The sequence below is a fragment of the Sceloporus undulatus genome, chromosome 2 (assembly GCF_019175285.1).
Source record: "Sceloporus undulatus isolate JIND9_A2432 ecotype Alabama chromosome 2, SceUnd_v1.1, whole genome shotgun sequence".
Taxonomy (NCBI): Eukaryota; Metazoa; Chordata; class Lepidosauria; order Squamata; family Phrynosomatidae; genus Sceloporus; species Sceloporus undulatus.
Genome location: NC_056523.1, coordinates 189,449,178 through 189,471,414, shown reverse-complemented (window position 1 = coordinate 189,471,414; position 22,237 = coordinate 189,449,178). Strand labels below are relative to the sequence as shown.

At 43.0% G+C, this 22,237-nt stretch overlaps 1 protein-coding gene across 4 annotated transcripts in view; it reads left to right on the top strand.

Moving 5' to 3' along the window:
• The window catches only part of IQSEC2 (IQ motif and Sec7 domain ArfGEF 2), a 230,203-nt gene that overhangs the window by 189,808 nt on the left and 18,158 nt on the right, over positions 1-22,237 (top strand). For all 4 annotated transcript variants that reach the window (XM_042452402.1, XM_042452401.1, XM_042452405.1 and 1 more), the window contains 3 exons: positions 4,063-4,943; positions 11,233-11,394; positions 12,587-12,709. In XM_042452402.1, coding sequence (XP_042308336.1) covers positions 4,063-4,943; positions 11,233-11,394; positions 12,587-12,709 — 1,166 coding nt within the window. The remainder of the gene's footprint in view (positions 1-4,062; positions 4,944-11,232; positions 11,395-12,586; positions 12,710-22,237) is intronic.

Genomic DNA, 22,237 nt, shown 5'->3' with positions numbered 1-22,237 from the left:
CAGGGAAGATAGTCAATACATAGGCCAACAGTTCACATGTGGACTGCCTTTGCCAGTTCTTGTGCTACCTCCCGCCAGCACTGCTAATATTGCTGCTGCATGGCATAAGAAAACACCCCATCCCGCCCCACCGTTCTTCTCCACCTGCCTTGTTTTAAAGCAAAACTGGAAAGGGGGGATTGCTGCCAACATGCTACCAAAATCTGTCACTGTGTTTGTTTGTAATGTGCCTTCAATTTACCTGTTAACTTATGGTGACTCTTAACATTTCATAGGATCTTTTTATACAAAGAATACACAGAGGTGATTATGCCAGTTCCTTCCTCTGAAATTGAGCCTACAGCACCTGCTATTCTTCGGCAGACGCTGACCCTGCTTAGCTTCCAAGATCAGACATGATCTGGTGCCTTTGGGGTATTTAGGTGGGGCTCTGAAATGTGTAGTGAAGCACCAAGTGCTGCCCTTAGTAGATTTAGGGCAAGACAGTATGACCCAACCACCCCCAGAAAGTTGCCCATCCCTGATCTAAAGAGAGTAATAGCAGAAGTAGTGTTCAGTGGAAAGGGGCTAGAATAAAGTTACTTAATTTTATTAAATTGTTAACGAACTGAATACTTTCATATACTATTTGTATTCAAGATTGGGTTTTTCTGTTTTTGTTTTTTGCTATTTTACGCTTAAGACCCCTACCCACTGTCTCCCAAGAGAGTGTACCCAGGTTTGTATGGGTACCACAGTTCTATGAATGACATCAGGCAAGTGCAGATATCAGTCCTTGATGCAGCAAACAGCTTCGTAAGCATCTTGGCTTTCAATTAGAAAGGACCGTTTTCACATACTTCAGGTCACCAAAGAAATGATCTTGGAAGCAGAAGTTCAATGTTTGAGATAAAGGCAAGAGGGAGGCAGGAGGAGGATAGCTTAAGATCTTCACCAACAGGGTGGCTCAAAATCAGCCTTGAAAAATCTCTTCTACATGCCACTTAGGCACACTTCTCTATCTACCTGCCTGGAGGCAGTCTTCTGTTGCCACAAGGAAATGGTTGTTCACAAGCCATTCACAATAAAATGTATAAAATAAGCAAAAAAGCAAATTGAGACCCATGTACTTTAAACTATAGATGTACCGGTAAATTGTTATGCTGCAGCAGGAATGCATACAGCTAGTCTGTGTGGTGATCTCGACAGTGGTAGCTAATGTTTGGTGGAGCTGGTGAGAAGTGTTAAGAGGTTACATCTTCTCCTAACCTCCTATCTCCCAAACACTCAGAGTGCACAAAATAACCCATGACAAGTACCTGTCAGGGAAGTAAACTGAAGCAAGAGTTGCCTGTCTTAACTTTAAAATCCTGCATTTTCTTCTCACACATTGTCCTGTGTTGGGCTGGGCTAGAAGGCCTCCACCTCCACTTACAGCCACCCTGGTATCCATTTAGAAGCATTACCTGTGATGATGGAGAAGGGCACCTTATCTTGCCCTATGGCTTTAGAAAGGCCCTCTGCACTGTGTTCTGTAAAATGCCTTAAAAAGAAACAAACAGCTTCATTTATATACCGCCTCATACTGAACTAACAGTGTCTAAGCGGTTTACAACTGTAAGCTAATTACCCCCAACAATCTGGGTACTCGTTTTAGCAACCTCCTCAGAAGGAGGCAAGCCCATGTCAAGCTTGAGACCTTTCGCTGGTATTGAACTCGCAACCTTGTGGTTTTGAGTGAGTGGCTGGAGTACAGGCATCTAAGCACTGTGCCACCAGGGCCTTAGACAAATATGACCTTTATTTATTTATTTGCACAATAATAGCATGAAGAATAAACCAGACATGCTAACAAGTAGCCAAAGCCAAGGGTAAACCCACCCTTCTTTTGCAAATGGCAAACAGAACATGCAAACTGAACTCTGCTCCCATCCTTTAAAAAAGGAAGTAGTGGCCCAAATTCAGAAATAGTTTCTTTTTTCCTTTCTCTCAAACACATTTTATCTCCAAATATCCCCCTCTTTCTTTCTTGTTTCTCTATCTGTCTATCTCTGAATTAAGATAGGTTAGAGGAGCGCCACCGGTATTATTAGAGAATAAAGAAGAACCAGAGCTGGCATTGCTCAGACATTGTTTTCTGCTACACCCAACGCTCTAACCACATTCTTTAGGAGGTGGCAGCAGATCTGTCTATCATCTTGATGACCATATCAAAGGGATGCTTTGATTGTATATTCCTGCATGGCAGGGGTTGGATTTGATCACCCCAGATCTGTGATTCTGTTATCTACCTACCTACCAACCAACCAACCTACCTACTTATCATGTCCAGGTCTGTTGCCTGCAAGACTTTCATCAAGGAACCAGACCTGAATGAAATACTAATCTACAGTCTTTCTGGCTGCATGATTTTTAGGCTTTGGCATCTTGTCTCTGCTCTTTTTCTTTGTTAGGAGTTCTTTTTCAGAGCTGTGTGTGAAAAGCTTGCCTCATTTGCTCAAAGCTTGAAGTGAGCCTGTCCTGCTGCCCTAAAAGATCTGATTTTTTTTGTTATCTGATCTCTTAGGGCAGCAGGAGAAATCGCACACTTGCTTAGACTTCATCTGCAAGGATAGTTCTACCAGGAGAATCCAGCCAAACCTCCAAGAAGTGTAAATCTTGCACATGCCATGAAGGAGTCAGGAACTGAAACATGTCTTTGAAAGACCAGAGAGGAGGAGCAACAGAGAAAGATTGCTCCAGAATATGGTAATTGATTATTTAAATGAATTCTTCTGATCTTAGGTTCTGGGGACTTTGGGAAAGCAAGCACTCCACTGCCCTAGCGTTCTAGATATCCCAGGTCACAAAGGTTGAATCCATTGTAATCCAAATTTTTCAAGTTGCTATGCTTTGTTCACTGACACATTCATTTATTGTTGTTGTTGTTTTGTTGTTGCTGTTTTAATACCACAGAGATGCAACACGTGCCTCTCCATTGCAGACAGGGAAAGTACTGTTGAGGCTACTATATCTTTTATTAAAACCTTCCTTACAACTTCTGCCTCTGTTATTGTTTCCTGGTCAATACCATTGGGATGATTAGTGATGAATTTTGCATTATTAAATAGGCTTCTGTTTCCTGGGAAAGGAAAGGGATTTTAATTACTTGCTTTCTTTCATTTTTCCCCCCTTTGCTTTTAAATTTGTGTTGCTTAGGTGTGAAAGAAAGGGGGAAATCTAATAATTAAAGTGTCAGACACACAGAACGGAAACATCCTAATTAAGGGAACAGGAAGCAATATAACAGGCAGAGCTTGCAAAGAGGAAACTTTCAATTAATGTTACAGGAAACTTTTGTAAACAAGACTTATGAGCAATCACTGGAGAATCTTAGTCATATGAAAGGGCACTGATACAGTGCTGTTTTAATGGTTGTGTAGAACCATTGGTTCTCTACTTAATAGCAGGGAAGCAATATCACAGCAGAGGTCCAGCATGGTGTAGTGGTTTCAGTGTTGGACTATCACTCTGGAGACCAGGGTTTGAATCCCCATTTAATCATGGAAACCCACTGGGTGATCTTGGACAAGTTACACTCTCTCAGCCTCAGAGGGAGGCAAAAGCAAACCTCCTGTGAACAAAGCTTGCCAGGAAAAAAAAAACTGTGATAGGTTCACCTCAGGATTGTCATAAGTCAGAACTAACTTGAAGGCACACAACAACAACAAATAGTGCAGGTCTTGTTTGGAGAACACAAAGCCCTGCATAATAAATCATATTTTATGTTTTACTTTCTTTTACTTCATTTGAAATTGGCAAATTGAGTGGTCACTGTTTTTTCTGCAATTCTATACTATGCATTGATTCAAGGCCTCATTTGTCTTCCTGCCCATTGCAAGGTGTTTCATAAAAGCTTATGCAGATCTCACTTGTTTTTTCAAAGAGATGTACACGTCTGCTTAATTAATGTGGGGCATGGAACATGGATTTCCTTGGTGCAGCATTTTAAAAATCATTTGCTTCATTTTCTGCTTCAGCCCACAGTATATAGACCTCAGTAGAACCCACCATGTGGCTAACTTTTTCTCTGCTTCCTAACAGGTGAAGTCTCTTGCCGAGTCGATTGATGAAGCCTTGAACTGCCACCCGCTAGGGCAGGAGGGAGGGCCAGGAGGCCCCACCTTGGAGAAGAGCGAGTCCAAGGAGCAGCAGGGCGACAGTGCAGCCACTTCGTTCAGTGACGTGACACTATACCTGGACGAAGGTGCTCCTACGTCGCCCCTCTCTCTCGAGCGCCCACCCAGCACTGACCCTCCTGAACCCAGCACAGTACCAATTCCCCCGCCCCCACGGCCAGAGTACTGGGGTGGGCCACAGCGGGAGGACAGCCGAGAGAATGGAGGCGCTAGCCGGCGCAGCACACCTTGTATGGAGTGCCGGGACTACCGCCTGAGGGGTGCCCACCTCCCTTTGCTCACCATCGAACCTCCCAGCGACAGCTCAGTGGATCTGAGCGACCGCTCCGATCGGGGCTCTCTCAACCGTGGCCTGATCTACGAGCAAGATGGCTGCAGTCCCCATGGCACCCTCAAGCATCCTGGTGGGCCCGCCCGCTCCCCACACCCGCACCGACATTATCACCCCGAACAAAACCAGCCTCCCCCACCTCTCCCCATGCCACCTGCTCAAGCCCCTGGCCGCCTGCCCCCACCTCCTCCACCAGACAACTCAGACGGCGACAACGACAGCCTGAACAGCACCACCAACTCCAATGAGACCATCAATTGCAGCTCGGGCTCTTCTTCTCGTGACAGCCTACGTGACCCACCCCCACCTGCCCCTGCCGCCACCTCTTCGGCCCCCGGCGGGCCCTGCAAACAGACCTACCAGCGAGAGACGCGGCACAGCTGGGACTCACCTGCCTTCAACAATGACGTGGTACAACGCCGCCAGTACCGCATCGGCCTCAACCTCTTCAACAAGTACGAGATGCCTGGTCAGAGTTAATTAGGGGGACGAGGGAGCTTGCATAAGATTTTGGTGACAGACGGGTAGAGCTGTTTTTGGCCTGGGTGGAAACAGCAGCTTGTTTTGAAGCAGGCTGTGTTAGGTAGAACAAGACAGGTGGTGTTGGCAGTTAACCATTCTGGCTGTCACACTTTAGGCAAAGCTACTCTGTCAGCATGGATGTAAGCCCTGAGCTTGGAGAAGGTACTTTTTGAGATCAGTCTCCCAAAATTGTTGCCCATGTAGCCTTAAAGTACAAGAAGCAACCTGGACATCTTACACTTCCATGGCTTGTTCTTTTTGAGGTGACATAGCAACAGCCTGGAAAAGTTACTTTGTGGCACTGTACATGCCAGAAGCCCACAGCCAGCATGGCCACTGGCTGGGTGGGGAATTTTAGGACCTAGAATTCAAAAATGTTATTTTTCTAAGCTCTCTTTTTAATATGGAGCTGGATTCAACAGCATTAAAATTTTCTGAATATTCTGTAAAATGCCCAGGTCTCTTCTCTTTTTCTGCACCCTCTCTGTATTGTCGCTAAATCACAGAAACCAATGAAAGCCTAAAACAGAAAAATTGGCAGATCGGCATATTCAACCCAATTATATTGTTTGTGGTGTTGTTTTTGCACAGTTTGGATCTTCTAGGTGAACTGTAGAAACGTTTCTGACAATAAATTACGATGTTGCAGTTGCTGGGCAACTCAATTGGGCAGCCATCAGAGTGGACACAGTTCCTCCAGCCAGAGATGGCTTCTTTTTGTGTGGCATGTCTCCCCTTCTCTTAGGCTTGGCAGACAGGCTGGAGCAGGGACTATTTTCACAAACCCCTTGGTGGAAGGAGCAGAGAAACTCCTGAACTGCCACTAAGCTCCATGTGCTGCTGGACCAGAGAAGTGCTTAGTGTTTTTGATATGTTGTCAAGGAGACCTATGCACAACATTTGCTTAATGTTAGAGGCTGTGCACTAAACTAGAATTCCAGTTTCTCCAAATTCCCATCCCTCCACTCCACTTCAGCATAATATTAAGCTGTATTTGTATTTGTATTTTCCCGCTTCTCCCAACGGATCGAAGTGGGATTACAACCAAAAAATCCCCCCCCCCCCCGCCCCCCCTTGCTGAAATTATTGCAATGGTTGCTCTATCCCTCAGAAGCAGGACTCTGTTTATCCTGCTATTGCCAAGGCTTGGTATGATCCTTTGCCTTGAATGTTGCGTTTTTATTGATGAAACTTCCCTTGTTAGATGGAGCTAAGTCACGGGGAAAGCTTCACCCTTCTGGATTTCTGGGCATCAGGATATTATTACTATTATCATTTCTATTATTATAATATTTTCTTATATCCCACCTTTCTCCCAATATATTAGTAAAGGTGCAGGACAGAAACCTGTCCGAAGGTTCCAACCAGGTCATCTACCTTGCATGCATCCCTTGAGCATCCCAGCACTGCCTCCCTCCCAGCTCTCTTACAGACTGGTTTCTCCCTCCTGCAGTGCACACTGGGCTTCTGGGCCAAGGAAAGAGGTGCGGGGAGAGCTGAGATTTTGGCTTCCTGTTGCTCTGGGTGATTTAATTGCTACTGAGCAAGACAGCATCTGTTTTGCTAACAGGAGGCAAGAGGCAGGCTCTTGAGGGTTGGGAGGCAGCCATCACATCATATTAACCAGCTGAAGTCATGACTCACATTAAGTCCTGGGGCGAAGTGCCAGGCAGGGAGAGCTCCATGCCCTCCTACCTCCCCAGGAGACAATCCATGCTCATTTGCCTCTTGGTGAGTCTTTCCTTTGGTAGGTGAGGATTATGCTTGCTTAGGATGGCGCTAACCAAAGGCGTCCTTGATGCCAGAGGCAGAAAATCCAAATGGTAACCCCACCTCACACATTTATTAATAGATGTGGAGAGCAATCCAACTGGAAATTCTCATTAAGCCTCATTGTAATGAAAGGGAATTGCAGTTCAAGAGTGCTACCGAGCTTCCCAGTGGATGTCATCACAGCCTGTGGAGCTTAGAGAGTGGGACTGGGTCCTAACAAGGGACTCACACTCTCTCAGCCAGGCTTATCTCATCGATGTGTTGTGAGGATATAATGTGGAGGAGTAAAGGCATTTGTGTCACCTTGCGCTCACTGGAGGAGAGGCATATCAATATATAACCACTAAATACAAACAAACAAATAAATAAGTCTAATATGGCTTGGAGAGCCAGTATGGTGTAGTGGTTTCAGTGCTGGACTAGGACCCTGGGAAACCAGAATTCAAATCTCCGCTGGGCCATGGAAATGCACTGGTTGACCTTGGGAAAGTCACTCTCTCTCTCAGCCTCAGAGGGAGGCCATGTTAAAACCCCTCTGAATAAATCTTGCCAAGACCACCCAATGACAATGGTCAACAGCCTGGAGGCACACAATGACAATATTGCTGCCTTTTGTTATGTTGCCTTTAGGCCCCAGACTTTTCTTGAAGTGGCCTTCAGATCTATCTTCATGGTAGATCCTTGGATCAGTTTAGGAGAGCATTATTGCTCTTCTCTCATTGGTTTATTGCAAGTTTGAGATCACCACTGGAGGGGGGAATAGATGGTCTCTGGCATTTCTAGAGGAATTTGTGTCCAATATTTAATACCTTATAATTCATTCTATTTTTGTTCCTTATGGAGTTAAGTTTGGCTGGCAAAGAGTCTAATCACGTCTGAGTTAGTTTTCTGATTGCCCAGATGTTGTGTTTTTCCTCCTGCTTCATGACCTCTTCCAACCTCTTTTCCAACATCCTAAGCATATAATTTTGATAAATATATAAATAAAACAAAGCAATGGCAAAGGTGTTACTGACATCTTGTGGCCACTGACTGAATTTCAACATTGAGCCATTAGCCCAGAATGCTTCCAAAGAAGCCTTTTTGCCATGGAGGAGGTTTACAGGGGCTATGGACAATTTTGCTCAAAAAAATTCTTAGTCTTCTCACCATTTTTCTGTCTTTTTTTCTTAATGCACAAAAGCTCTTAAGGCAAAAAAGACAGAACAGTGGCACAGCTCCTTCCGATCACTGGTCCTAGAAGCCATCCATCGGGAAGCACCTTAGATGCATGGCAGAATGAGATGATGGAGTCCTAAAGTGGTAGAATAGTAGCATTGGTTGGGTTTTGTTTGTTTTTTACATTGCTGTTGTTGCATTTTAAAAAAATTCTTTCTGAAAGCTTTATGTGCGTAGAAAACCAATACAGCAAGCAAAGAGTAGGGCTAGAACCTTTCCCTGATATTTCAGTGTGCATCTCTTTTGCTTGCACGTAGTTTGTTTCATGAGGGAGCATTCAAAAAGGGCATTACATATCATCATTCTGTAGTAGTTCAGTCCATTCAGCCATTTTACTCTACTGTACACATGTACACCACGTCTCAGCCATCAGGGCAGGGGGGCCTTAGCCAACTTTGGCATTGTGACTGATTTATTTCTGCAGTCCCCAGCCAAGGCTGGCCTTAGTCATGTAGGTCGGTTGCTCACAGAGGGAGAATCAATGCCCTGCCATGGTCAGTTAAATTATGCTGAATCTCTTCTTTCCAGATATTTGGTATGAAAGAACCAAAAGAAATGATGGTATGTAATGCTGCTCCCAAGGAAGGCCTTCTCTGTTGCTGTATCAGGAAGGGTTGCTGGCACCTAGAATTGTTGCCAACTGTCAGAATCAGCCAGGTCTCAATCTGGAGTTTCTGTGATCTGTGGCACTCAGGGAATGGGGTGTGTTTGTGTGTGTGCATGGCTGAAGTACCAGGTGAAAGAGCTCCAGGTGTACCTTCGACCTAATGATGCTGGGAGGAATGGTGACACTCTTGACAACATCTGACCGAAGGTGGTGGTCAGTGGCAACATCAAGCGGTCCGGGGTGTGTGACGCATGCCAGGTGACACCCTTGAAGAGGGGGTGACACCTAATTGGGAGCTCCTCCCATTGGAGCTCTCCTGGCTTTGCCATGGTGGCAGAGGCCACATCATGAGGAGACATCCATTGACACAGCAAAGGAAAGGAGGAGGCCTCAACTGTCACGGCAAAGCCCAGAGGGATGCGCTCCTCATGAGGAGACCTCCATCACTGCGATGAAGGAAAATGCTATGATCGTACCTTTGGCCACCACAGCCCCACACATTCGGTGACACCAGGGTGGGGATGCCACTGGTGGTAGTGGGGAATCCACATTCCTCCTCCCATTGCAGTCCTCCATTTAAGAAAAATGGAGGACCTTAAATGTCCTACATTTTGGGCTGAGTTTTGTCCTGCAGTTCTCCTACAGTTTGGTCTAGATTTTGTCCTAAATTTTGTCCCGGGTTTTAGTGGACAATTATGGCTATTCTATGCACTAGGAGAGTTTCTTTAAAATGTAACACTTGCAAGAAAATGGTTAGAAAATATCTAGCTAATTGTAATTACTGCCTTTTCCCAAGAACAGTGGTATAACTAAGATAGATTACAAATGGGGTCTAGCAGCAGAGAACATAGTCATTTTGTGAGACATTTAGCCTTCTCTATCAGAGAGCTCTTATGCCACAACAAACTACAATTCCCAGGATTCCCTAACACTGAGCCAGGGTAGTTAAAGCGGTCTCAAATTGGATTATTTCTGCAGTGTGTTTTGGACCCTAGTGTCATATGGCTTCACTGTATGGTGAGGGAGGGATATCACACGATTCAAGTGCTGGCTTGTACTTTTCCTCGTGCTGCTGCCTCATGTTCTGTGGTGGGTGTTGAAGCAGTGACATGCTGGATGGGAGGAGAACGTGTTTTATATCACCAGTCAGATGTTTGCACCTCAGATCTGTTTTTAAGCAGCTACAAGTAACCTTTTTAGTTACTTTTGAGGGATGGAAAATACAGAGCAGCTTTTTGTAACTGTAGTTTAACTAACTGCTTTGGAGACAACTTTGAGCTTATTTTGAAAAATAATTTTGCAAACTTGGTGAGTATGTTGGTTGGAAGAATAAGCACTTACACATCTGAGAAACCCAATTGCTTACTTTAAAGGGTGTTCCTTTACTGCCCCCCTCGGCTATGAAACCCACTGGATGACTTTGGACAAGTCACATGCTCTCAGTCTGAGGGGAGGGCAGTGGCAAACCTCTGAGTAAATCTCACCAAGGAAACCCCATTATAGGTTTGCCTTTGGGTCACCATAAGTCAGAAACAACTTGAAGGCACCTAACAGCAACAGCTAACTTTAGTCTGTATTGATTTTTTGGCCAGGGTTAACCTGTCCATGCCAGCATTGTGATTTGTGGGGCCAGTAATGCTGGGTACCATGATACCAGAGTTGTTCCCTGTGTTTCTTTGCAGAATTGATAAGAACCCTGGGGGAAGCACTTCAGGAAGAAAAGCATTATTTGGGAGAAAGGTGGGCTATAGAATCAACCAGTAATGAGGGCAATGACTTGCACCAGCCTGCTTGGAAGGGAGATGTTTACTCACTCATTTATCGTAATTAGCCCTCCTCCAAGCCAGCTTTGGATTTGCTTACGTGCTCAAATGGAAATGAGAAGAAAGCGGAAAGAGGGCCATTAGATAATCTGCAGAGGACATTGACTAAAAGCACGGGTGGGGAAAGTGCAGTACAGGGGCCACACGCAGACCCAAGGTTGGTTTTGTGGTCTTTGTACCCCTGGTGCCTCTTACACCAGAATAAAACATCTCCCAGCCTGAAATTTTTTCATACTCCTGGAAACCTCCATGAGAGACGATCTCATGTTAAATCAGCACAGTAGACTCCCAATTAAAAACATTAATTGAAACCAGAAACAGACTATATTTGCATTTTTACAGGATTTTGTATTGTTTACAGAATTGTGTTTTTACAGGATTTCCAGGCCAGGTGTGGCCTTCAGTCAATCCTGGGAGTAATTTTTTTTAAAAAAATGGCTTGTGGCCATGGGACCTTGCTCACTCTTGGTTAAAAGGAACAAATATGACTTTCATTAGAAAAACAAAAGCTATTCCTTTACCTTCTACAGTATTTATCTTTTTATTCCCTGTTGTTTTTCCAGCCAAGACACTGTGGACTCCATAAGAGATTAGGCATTCCAAGTAGTTTCTTGTGGTTGGTCCTTCTTTTGGAACATGAGGTTTCCAGAACTGTAGCCCAGTGGCAAAGTGGTACTTTTCTTTCTGAAGTTGGCCCTCTGACCAGTGTCTCTCTACTCAAGTGTCATAGATATGGAATGGTTACTTTATTGAAAAATGGTTTGAGGCATTCATATAAGCTCTATCTCATCCCACCGGCAGGAAACCAGAGAAGGGGATCCAGTACTTGATTGAGAGAGGTTTCCTATCAGACACACCAGTCGGCGTGGCACGCTTTATCCTGGAGCGGAAAGGATTGAGCCGGCAGATGATTGGCGAGTTCTTGGGCAACCGGCAAAAGCAGTTCAACCGGGACGTACTTGAGTAAGGAGTTCTACATAATTACTCTCCCCTGCCCTACCATCAATTTAGCTTTTGTAGCCCACTCTGTCCCCAGGCTCGTGGGAGGTTGTATAAATTTTTACTCGTTTTACATTTTTTTAAAAGATAAGGAAGTGATGAGGCTTGTGTTGACCAGCATACTACTTGAAAGTATACATTATGAGATAGGAAGTCCCTAGCGCAAATTTTAACTCAAATGCCATCTTTCAAATAGCCATGCCACTCCCCATCCTCCCTTAATATGAAGTTTATGATATAGGTCTCCCTTATAAGATTTTAAAAATTAATTTTTTTCAATACTTAGTGAAAATGCTGTATATGTACAAAGTACTTTGACTATTTCCAAGCTAGTAGAGACCAGAAATCTCCTGATAGCATACAGTGTATAGTTTTAAACAAGATAAAGGAGAAAAGAAGTTATACCAACAGCTCTCCATTGGTTTTGTAAGTTGTCCATTAGAAGAAAGAGAACAGACAGTAATACAACATACATTTGAAAGAAGCTTCTGGCTCTTAAAAGCAGATTATCATGCGTTGCCTATGGAGGCTATGGAATCACAGTTTCTGACTCAGTACAAAGGCTGGGGAGAGTGTTGTTCCAGAAATGGTAACTCGGGATATAATACATATTTGAGAGAAACTGTTTGATTATAGATGGACCACTGTGACCTTTCAGATGTTGGTTGGACTACGTCTCCCATTAACTGTAGCCATCCTAGCCAGTGTGGAAGAATACTAGGAGTTGGAGTCCAATGACATCAGATGGGCCCTATAATTTTCAGCCTTTCTTTAAGCTTTCCATACATGTTCCCCATTTTTCTTATTTGCTAATTTGTTGTTCTTTCCACCCTTATGAACCTGTGTTTTTATAATTGCAGAACTGTGGAAGATGCCTTCAGCTGTATCTTCTTCATATGCTGCATTAAACAGAAAGTGTAAACAATGGTATACTTAGTGGTGGTTCATAGAGTAAAGGGGCATCACTCTTAAATAGGATGAGGGTGCACCTTTGGAACCCTGTCCATGAACCACTCATAAGTCATACTGATTTTGATATAAGACAAGATATAGAAAAGTAATACCCTCTCTCCTACATTGACAGTGTTTAATATATGAGGCCGTTCCCATTTGTCCAACTTGCCTTTGTGTGTAATTGTCTTGTTTTCTGTCACAGCTGTGTGGTAGACGAGATGGACTTCTCCAGTATGGACCTAGATGATGCTTTGCGGAAGTTCCAGTCTCACATTCGAGTGCAAGGCGAGGCACAGAAGGTGGAGCGTCTAATTGAGGCCTTCAGGTATTTTGCTGATGCAGCTGTCCTTCCAGGGTTTGGGGCAGTGTTAGTTTGGAGGCTTAATCTGAAGAGTAAGCTATGAGCAACAGGGAGCATGTGGCTTTGTCTCAGAATCTCTTTGGTTAAACACAGCAATGAGAAGCTTGTATTGTGATGCTGCAGTCCATAAGGTCTAAGGTTATTTCAAGGGGAGTACAAATTATTTCTCTGCTTTAGATTTGATTTCTGTGTATATATTTCAAAAGAAGCAGCTGCTGGACTGTTAGCATTGTTTCTTCTGTACTGTTCTATGAGGAGTAGAGAGAAAATAGCAGAACCTGAAGGAAAGGCCAAAGATTTGACCATTCAGTGACTTGACAAATAAATGACAAGTTCACATGCTAGCTCTGGTATAGAAACCCTACATCTAGAGAGGCGCTGGAGCAAATCTCTACCTTGCGCAGACTGCTTCCCACAGTATTTAGAACATACTGTGATTGGTCTTACATGCGCATACATCTCCATTTGCATGTATACCACCCACTCAATCCATCTGCCACAAGAAAGGGGAATGAGGATTATATGCGTAGCAATGTATGTGCATACGAGCCTGAAAAAGCAGGACATTCTCACATGTAATGAGAAGAACAAGAGATTCACTCTTTCATCCCTTCATGTTAAAAGGCTGCACACCAAGGGTTGGTGCGTGGTCAGACTCTTTACGATTGAGTCAGATTTAAGGGCTTGTCTCCAAAATTATAATTAAGCTTATTGTGAAATATGCACTGGTGAGCCTTTAAAGCACCACAAGATTCTTTGTTGGTTTTACTATGGGGTATCTACCAGTTTATAAAATGGTTACAGGACTGAAGAACATATTTTAAGAGCTGAATGAAGAGTGTTTGCAGTACAGAAATAACATTAGCCCCCAGGAAACTGGGGGCAGCCAGGAAAACATGTATTCTATACCATCTGTGACACAAATTTCTTCCTACTCCCTTTGTTTGCCGTGCTTTAAGAATGGTTTAGTGAGGCTGGGTTGCAGAGAAGCTGGCCCTTGGTTAAGCCCTGGACAGAAAAATAAACCAAATAACTGCTAATGCAGGACTTTTAATTCAAAGTTGAAGATTTGGAGAAGACAAGCTACAGGCTGAATTTGTCTGTATAAGGCCTGGAAGAGGATGAGAAAAGGGAGATGTATGTGAGTGGGAAAAGATGGTCATCTGGTTCCCTAAAATGTGCATTGACCTTCAGCTGGAAATGGAAAGAACACACCAGACATAATTATACACTTTGTGTGATACTCTCAGAAGTTGCAAACTATGTAGGTTGTAGTATCCTGGAAATAAATAAATAGTAATCCTAGATCTTTAAACTACAACATATATCAAGACTAGATTCAGGAAACTTTAAGAAGCAGAAAATGCTCAGAATTCACACAGATAGCTTTCAGGAATCTAGAATCTGCTATAGATGGAGTCTTTCCTTCAAACTTTTTCTGTTTCATTATGGCAAAACATTGGCAGCTTCATCCATATCTCAAAAAGCACTTACCTATGAAACTCTCAATATCTGACTACCCAAATTGGTCTCTGTTAATGATGGTAATGAAGACTCACCCCCACTGAGTGAAGATAGTGTATGGGAAGAAGAAAGTGAAATGTGCAAGGTGGGACAACCCTTGTAATGACTTCAAAGATGACATTTCTATTTAGAGTTACCATCCTTGAGTGCATTCATTTTGGCCTGTACTCAGTGCAACAGAAAGGGAACAGCATTGCAGTTATGTGCCTCCTCTGCATCCAGTTTCAGTTTCTTTCTACCAATACATTGCACTAAAACAGCCAGGCAGGAAAGTGAGCACTCCCATTAAAGATTGCTGGAGGCAGTTTGCCTCAGCACAGGGAGATAGCTTTAAAGGCTCCTCTTCTGGACACGGATAGTAGTTCAAACTATGATGCTGCTGTTGACTGAACTGTGGCTGTTGAGAAATGCAAAAATGATTTATGAGTTATGGACCTGTAATTTTGAGTAAGTTAGCTGTCCAGATAATGATAAGGCTATAGCAGCAAGTGAGAATTGCAGACTTAGACTGAAGCATTTCACACCCTGTTAGTCTGGATAGAATAAATATCATCTCAGTGAATGTTAATGGGCTCAGCTTTGCTGTGAAGAGGAGCACAGTTGTAAATGTGATTACAGGCTTATGCCTGAGGTACATCTGTAGTAAGGAAGTCATTGCCATAATCTGTCAGTATTATGTTGGGGAATCAGTACAGTGCAAAGGGCACGTTGAAAGCCCAAGGTATTGCTATTGTGATAGCTAACCACTGTCTGTTTCAAGAGGATGATATCCTCAAGGATCTGAGTTCTTGCTTTATTTTGTAAGGCAAGTTCCAGCATCATTACACCTAACAGTGGGCACTTTTTACACTCCATATTAGTTTGGTCCTTGGCATGCTCTGAACTCGAGTACAGGTGCAGCATCCCTGGGCTGTATTGACACCCCCTACACACACTCTCCAATTCCCCTGGACCACCCTTTTGTCTGGCAAAAATGTCAAGTTGCTTCTGGAAGCTTTCAAAGCAGCATTTTCCTTTTGAAACAGCTCACAGGGCTCCTTGATGCTTTTACATTTTTTAAAATTGTCTGCTTTTTAAAAGCCACTTTTGGATTTATTCCCCCCACAACCATTTCAAGATGCATTTTTGGCCATCTGATTTGTTTGTTTATTTATTTATTCCGTATATATCCCAGCTTTTCCTCAGTAGTGGCATTCAAAGCAGCTTAATGAATTATTAAAACCATTACAGATTAAAACATGCAAAATATCAGTACAGTCTGTGTCAGTGTTATTTACAAAATAATTAAACAATCAAATAGAATCGGAGGGATCTGAACCGAGGATTATTATTCCAACCAACGTGAAGTTGTCCATCCCTCTTCTAGATCCATGGTTCTAGGACTCTAATGTTTTAGATTTAAACTCCCAGAAGTCTCATTCCATATGGCCAGTGTTCAGGAATTATAGGAGTTGAAGTCCTCACCATCTAGAGAAGCACAGTTTGAGAACAATTGTTCTAGATTGTTGCAAGGTTAGCAAAATAAAAGAAATAAAGGGAGACCAAAAATGGAACCGAGACAGGAGCTCTGGTGCCACATGCTGCACACTTAAGGACTTAACCAGATAACACCCAGCAAACACAACAAAACAGATTTGGAATATTTTGGGAACATGGGAACATGCATTGCTACACCTTGTTCCACATGGTATTGCTTCTCTTTGTGAATCAGAAATTCTTACAAATGTCCTTTTTTTAAAAAAAAAGGAAACAAAAGGGCTGATACTAAACTGGCCATGAAAAGGGCAGAGTGGAAGCCTAATAACAGACGCCTGCAAACTGTGGCTCTGGGTTACTGTGACCCTCCAAGGCTCTTTCTGTAGCCCTTGACCCTATCCAAATTTCCTGGACTTTTCTTTACCTGGTCAAAAGGGGTGAAGGGACTCTTCTGTAGGCCCCCAATATTGATACTTCACCCTTTCCATCTGTTTCACAAAGCCAGTGTGGGGTAGTGATTTGAATGTTGGACTGTGACTCTGGGTTCAAATCCCTGTTTGGTCATAGAAACTCACTGGGTGACCTTGGATGAGTTAAGCTCTGTCAGCCTCATAGGAAGGCAAAGGCAGCATTACCCCCCCCCCCAAAAAAAAAAACCAGATACTTGAACGCACACAACAACAACAAATACATTTCACATACCCTCTGTATTGCTTAATATTTTTAGGAGGGGGAATCCATTTTTCAAAACCAGAAGTGGATTTACAATCACTTCAAAAGTTTGGTGTTGTTTTCAGGCAATTTTGGCAGACTTCAGAGGGTCTCAGGGCACAAAATTAGCCTCTGCTAGAGCTACCGCAATTGCCTATCCCTGCTCTCAAACCTGGCAAAATGCAATCTTCTCTCATCTCTCTCTGGTGCCTCTACTGTGAAATCATCCACAAGGGGTCTGGGCGCCTCAGTGGAACATAGAAAGAGAAATATTCCAGGGTGGTTATTACTGCAATTAAAGACTACAAACCTTTACGAATTAGAGAAGTCAAGCCTTCCTGACCTTGATGCTTCATCGCATCTCTAGGCGTTTGGCTGATTGCCTCGGTGCACAGAAATAGCCTGAACCAGCCAGTAGCTGGAAATGAAATCACAGAAGCCATCAGATGCTTAAAAACAAGCAAATCCCAAGGCACTTGGTGGATTTATGGCAGAGTTTTGTTAAAGTCTTTAGCATGGAAATGTTGCATCTTGTAAAGCCCATGTTTAATGGCATCATGAGAGGATGTCCTGGAGCCCAGCGAGACCAGCTATTTTAGTAGCCCTTTGCTCTGCTCTTCTAGGGCTGCATCTGCATTGCATGTATGGATATGAGAGCTGGACAGTGAAAAAAGACAATTGTAAGAAAATCAACTCATTTTGGATGTGGTGCTGGAGAAAACTAGTGAGAATACCATGGATGGCCAAGAACACAAACAAATGGGTTCTTGAACAAATCAGGCGTGATCTCTCAATGTAAGCCAAGATGATTAAATTGAGTTTGTTGTACTTTGGCCACTTCATGAGGAAAAATAAAGTTTGACACCACTTTAACTGTTGTGGTCCAGTGCTGTGGAATCCTGGGATTTATCGTTTGTTTTGGCACCAGAGCCCTCTGACAGAGAAGGCTAAATGTCTCACAAAACTACAGTTCCCAGAATTACATAGCATTGAGCCATGGTGAGCCAAAGTGATGTCAAGCTGGATTATTTCTGCAGTGTGGATACAGCCCTTGATGCAAAACTATTAATCCAGCCACAGCTCTGAAGTTGATGTCCACATCGGGGCAGGCGGTGGGGCCGGCTGGCTTCATACAATTGGCAGATGACTGATGCTGCAGGGAGAGTTTTAAACTTTGTCCATTGGGATAGGTCAGCTAGATGCCTGCCAGGTGTTTGACCAGGTGGAATTCCCCTACCTATTTAAGATTTTTAGAAACCTAAGATATGCAGATGACACAATACTACTAGCAGAAACAAAGCAAATACAGAGGAAAGTCAAGCAGGAAAGTGCCAAGGTTGGATTAATGCTGAACATTTAAAAAAAAAACAAAAAATAGCAACTGTAAGAATTCATCACAAGAAAATTGAAACAGTCAAAGAGTTCCCATACCTTGGTTCAAATATTGATCAGAATGGAGACTGCAGTCAAGAAGTCAGCAGAAGATAGGATTGGGAAGGGCAGCTGTGAAAGAACTGGACAAGATTATAAAATGTGAAGATAGAACTCTGAAGTGAAAATTGTCCAAGTCTTTGTATTCCCTATCACTATGTATGGATATGAGAGCTGGACAGTGAAAAAAAGCCAGTTGTAAGGAAGTCAACTCATTTTGGATGTGGTACTGGAGAAAATTAGTGAGAATATGATGGATGGCCAAGAACACAAACAAATGGGTTCTAGAAAAAAGGCTTGAACTCTCTTTTATAGAAGCTAAGGTAATTAAATTGAGTATGTTGTACTTTGGCCACTTCATGAGAAGAAAATGAATCATTAGAAAAGACAATGATGCTAGGAAAGGTGGCAGGCAGTAGAAAGAGAGGAAGACCACACACCAGATGGCTAGACTCAGTCAAAGAGGCCATAGGCCTCTTTGCCTGCAGGACCTGAGCAGAGAGGTAGAGGAGAGGAGATCTTGGAGATGTCTCATCCAGAGGGTCGCCATGAATTTAAGTTGACTCGAGGGCAGTTAGCAACAATAACAATGGGTGCATCTACACTATCGAAGTGATATAATTTGATACCACTTTAACTGCCATGGCTCCATCCTGCAGAATTCTGGAATTGGCAATTTTGTGAGGCCCTGGCACTCTTTGGCAGTGAAGGCTAAAAATATTGTAAAACTACAAATCCCAGGATTCCATAGGATGGAATCAGAATTCAAAGTGGAATCAAACTTCATTATTTCTACAGTGTAGATCAGTGATGGGGAACTTTTTAGAGACCAAGTGCCCAAACTGCCACCTGAAACCCACTTATTTATTGCAAAGTGCCGCATGCCTCTGGCTTTCTAGTGACAAACTCTAGTGAACTCTGTGTTGGGACAATTGTGCGTATGCCCACAGAGAGGGCTCTGAGTGCCACTTCTGGCACGCGTGCCATACATTCGCCATCACTGGTGTAGATCCACCCTAGGTCTTTGAAAGCAGTTTTAAATGCTGCAGTCTGTCCTGATAGTGTATTTATCACATCAGACGTCTTTGTCCACAAAAACAAGCTTCACTTTCCACTAGCTGTAGTAAACTGAGGCACTGGGTACATAGTACCAATATATAGTTTGTATTTATATACATTCTTCACCATATGACCTGCCCAAGACCCTGCTCATGTTCTGGAAACCTTCCTAAAGACTATGGCTCATGTCTCTGTGCACACACATACACATGCACCCATGTGCTTTGTCCCACAGTGTTCAATCTTTTCTCTATAGATCTGTTGTTTTTACACAATAACATTTGAAACAAACAATGGTTTAGTCAGTGTTACACCTTCATAAATGCCAATGAAGGTTAACACCGGGAATTCCTCCTTGAATGGAATTGGAAACCACTGGTTAACATTAATCAAGGTAGAAACTGTGACAGATACAATTCTGTATGTGTCTACTCAGACGTCAACCCTCTTGATTTCAATTAAACTTATTCCCAGGCATTTTTGTGCTGGATTTCGTCCTAAAAATTATGGTTTAGAAGATAAACAAGATAAAGAAGGGCAGAACTTTGGATAGTAAAGGCACTTTCATTCCTAAAACAGACCCATTTGTAAATCATCATTAGCGAAGAAACCAGCATTGTACTTGAGGTTAAGAAGGTTTCCTTTCTACCCCTTTAACCTCACCTATAAGATTGTTGTTTGTGGTAATGTCTTCATTGAAAGCAGTTGCATGGCAATCATCATTTGCGGAAGGAAAGCCATTTTCCACCATCTCAGGCAAGCTAGACAACTTTTCTTCTGAGAGAAAAGAATGAGTTTCCCTCCCCCTTCAGCTTGGGGCTTACTTTGGTTTGCACAATTCATGTGGACTTTTCTGAATAAATAAATGGCTGGAAAAGAAGGTGGGAGAAGGAATGAGCAAGTTCTTTAATTCTCTGAGGAGAATCTCAGGCAGTTTGATGACTGGCATAATAATTAGATCACAGTCACATTTATTTTGTCTCTGTTTGTTTTGCTGGTTTGTTTTTAGGCTCCCTTTCCCCTTAGTATGAGTGGGTATGTGTGAGTATGAAGATGCACTGTGCAGAATGGGGACTGAAGCATAGGGATGGTTGTGCAGGAGTGGCATGTTTTATTTATTGTAAACGGAGGTAAAAATAGTCTAGAATTTGCTCTTAGCATTATGTTCCTTCAGCATAACGTGGCCTGAATTTGTATGAATTGGCCTGGGGGAACTGAGTTTTGAGCAAAGAGCTGGACAAAAAGGTACCAGGGTCCCCCTCAAGTTCCAGGTTTTATGTTTCAAGTGCAGGATTTTGCACAGTTTTGACAGTTAATCAGGCTTCAACAAGACATGCCAAATTCCAAAAAGCAAACCTTGATTTTTCTATTTTATATAAGAGACACCATTTTACTGTGCTGTTGTATTTAATAGGACTTGAGCATCCACAGATTTTGTTATTCTCAGGAGATCCTGGAACCAAACCTCAGCGGATACCAAGAGCCCACTGTGTTGTGCTTGCCTCAGACATACACAACAGTGGAGGAGAGAGAGACTGATTTTAGGAAGAAAACAGATGCATAGATGATAGAAGCTGGGCTTTTCCATTGGCTTATATCCTCACTGTCCCCCCCCCCCCATCTATTGCTCGAGCTGGGGACTGGTCCTCCCATGAGGCAGTGGCTTCACATGACAGGTGCAAGGGCACAGCCTTGTAAGCAACCAACTGTTCCTCCTGAGCCCCTCAGGCCACTATTTTGTGTTATATGCCACATGCCATCTCCTAATCTCCTCTGGACCTACTGTCTTCTCCTCATCCATGAATGATATGCCACCCCCAATCTTCAGTTGGCCCTCCCATTAGGGTCCATATGTGCAGTAGAGGAGCAGGTGCCATTGTGTCTTTCACCTCAGGCAACAAAATGTCTTAGGTTGTTCCTGCCTTCTTTCTTCCCCTTCATCATCTAGCTGAGAAATGTGAACCACAGGAGTGGGATGTGGGCTCACCCTCTCAGATTCCCCTTTTGCTGTTAAATTAGGGTCCCTCATCCCATTATTTATGTGATTGTGGCAAACCCAGGTTTTAAACCAACAGACCCATCAAAGAGGTGGTCACATTTGCAAAATGACACCAGATTTTCATTCAGGTGATTACTTGATGTTCTAGGTGATAACCTGGAACAAACTGCAAAGAGCTCCAAAAAGGTCATTCAGCTGATGGATAAAATAGAATTCAGGGCTGCCCAAAGAAGGTAATTCCTAACAACCTGTTCTTAATTTATGTAATCCATGTCTCCAAGATAGATAATGGGCTCAGATTATTTTCAAAGCTCCTTCAAGGGTTTTTGGATGGGGAGAGAGGTTGTACTTTGTGTGTTTGTTATATGCATGGTTGTTTCTTTATGCAGAATAAACTGACACAGAGATGTTGTAATAAGCTTTTGCCACTAGGCAGATGAGTTTTGAAGTCCTTGTTAGCATCATGGCCAAGCCTCCAAAGCTGTCCAGTGATATGAAAGAGTTATGTTGTATTAATGACCTTGCTGGATTTGCATTTGTTTTGCCGCTTGAGTTTGGGAAGAGATATGAAAATTGAGAATGGACGGAGGGAGGTGGATTTTCCTTTGTTGCTGACCTACTTGCACACTTCTTATCGCAGATGGGGTTTCGGGAAGATGGTTCACATTTGTGCACTTCGGTTTTCTTTGTTTCTGCACTATATAATCCTTGGGAGGCCATCTTCCATTGGCCTTACCCAGCCCAAGGATCCCTATATCTCCAGCAATGGGTATATAATTTGATTTCTAGCCAAGGAGAAGTCTGGGTAGAATATTTGGGGGTGGGGGGAAAGGGGCAAGAATGCTTCTCAGATGTGTACCATTTACTGCTTCATTTACCACCAATAAAACTTATCTTATAACCATAATGTGTTATAACATTATTTATAATCTTGTAACACTAAGTGAGAATCTTATAACACTGATTTGTCTGAGGAAGTAGACTGAAGTCTACGAAAGCTCACGCTGCCAATTTCTTTCTTTCAGTTAGTTTCAAAAGTGCTACAAGATTTCACTACGTACTGATTCTACAGAGTAACATGGCTATATCTTCGAATTTTAACAGTAATGTGTGTCAGTGTTTGGCACCAAATGTAATCTTGGGGAGGCCTGGAGCTATTATGTGTATTGGGGAAGGGATGCTTCCTCTCCTTTTAAATGCAGATCTGCAAAAACTGTGTCACTTTGTAAATAACTTCAGTTCTGAGGAATATTTTAGGATTTCCATATATAGATCTCCCTGACAAGGGAACC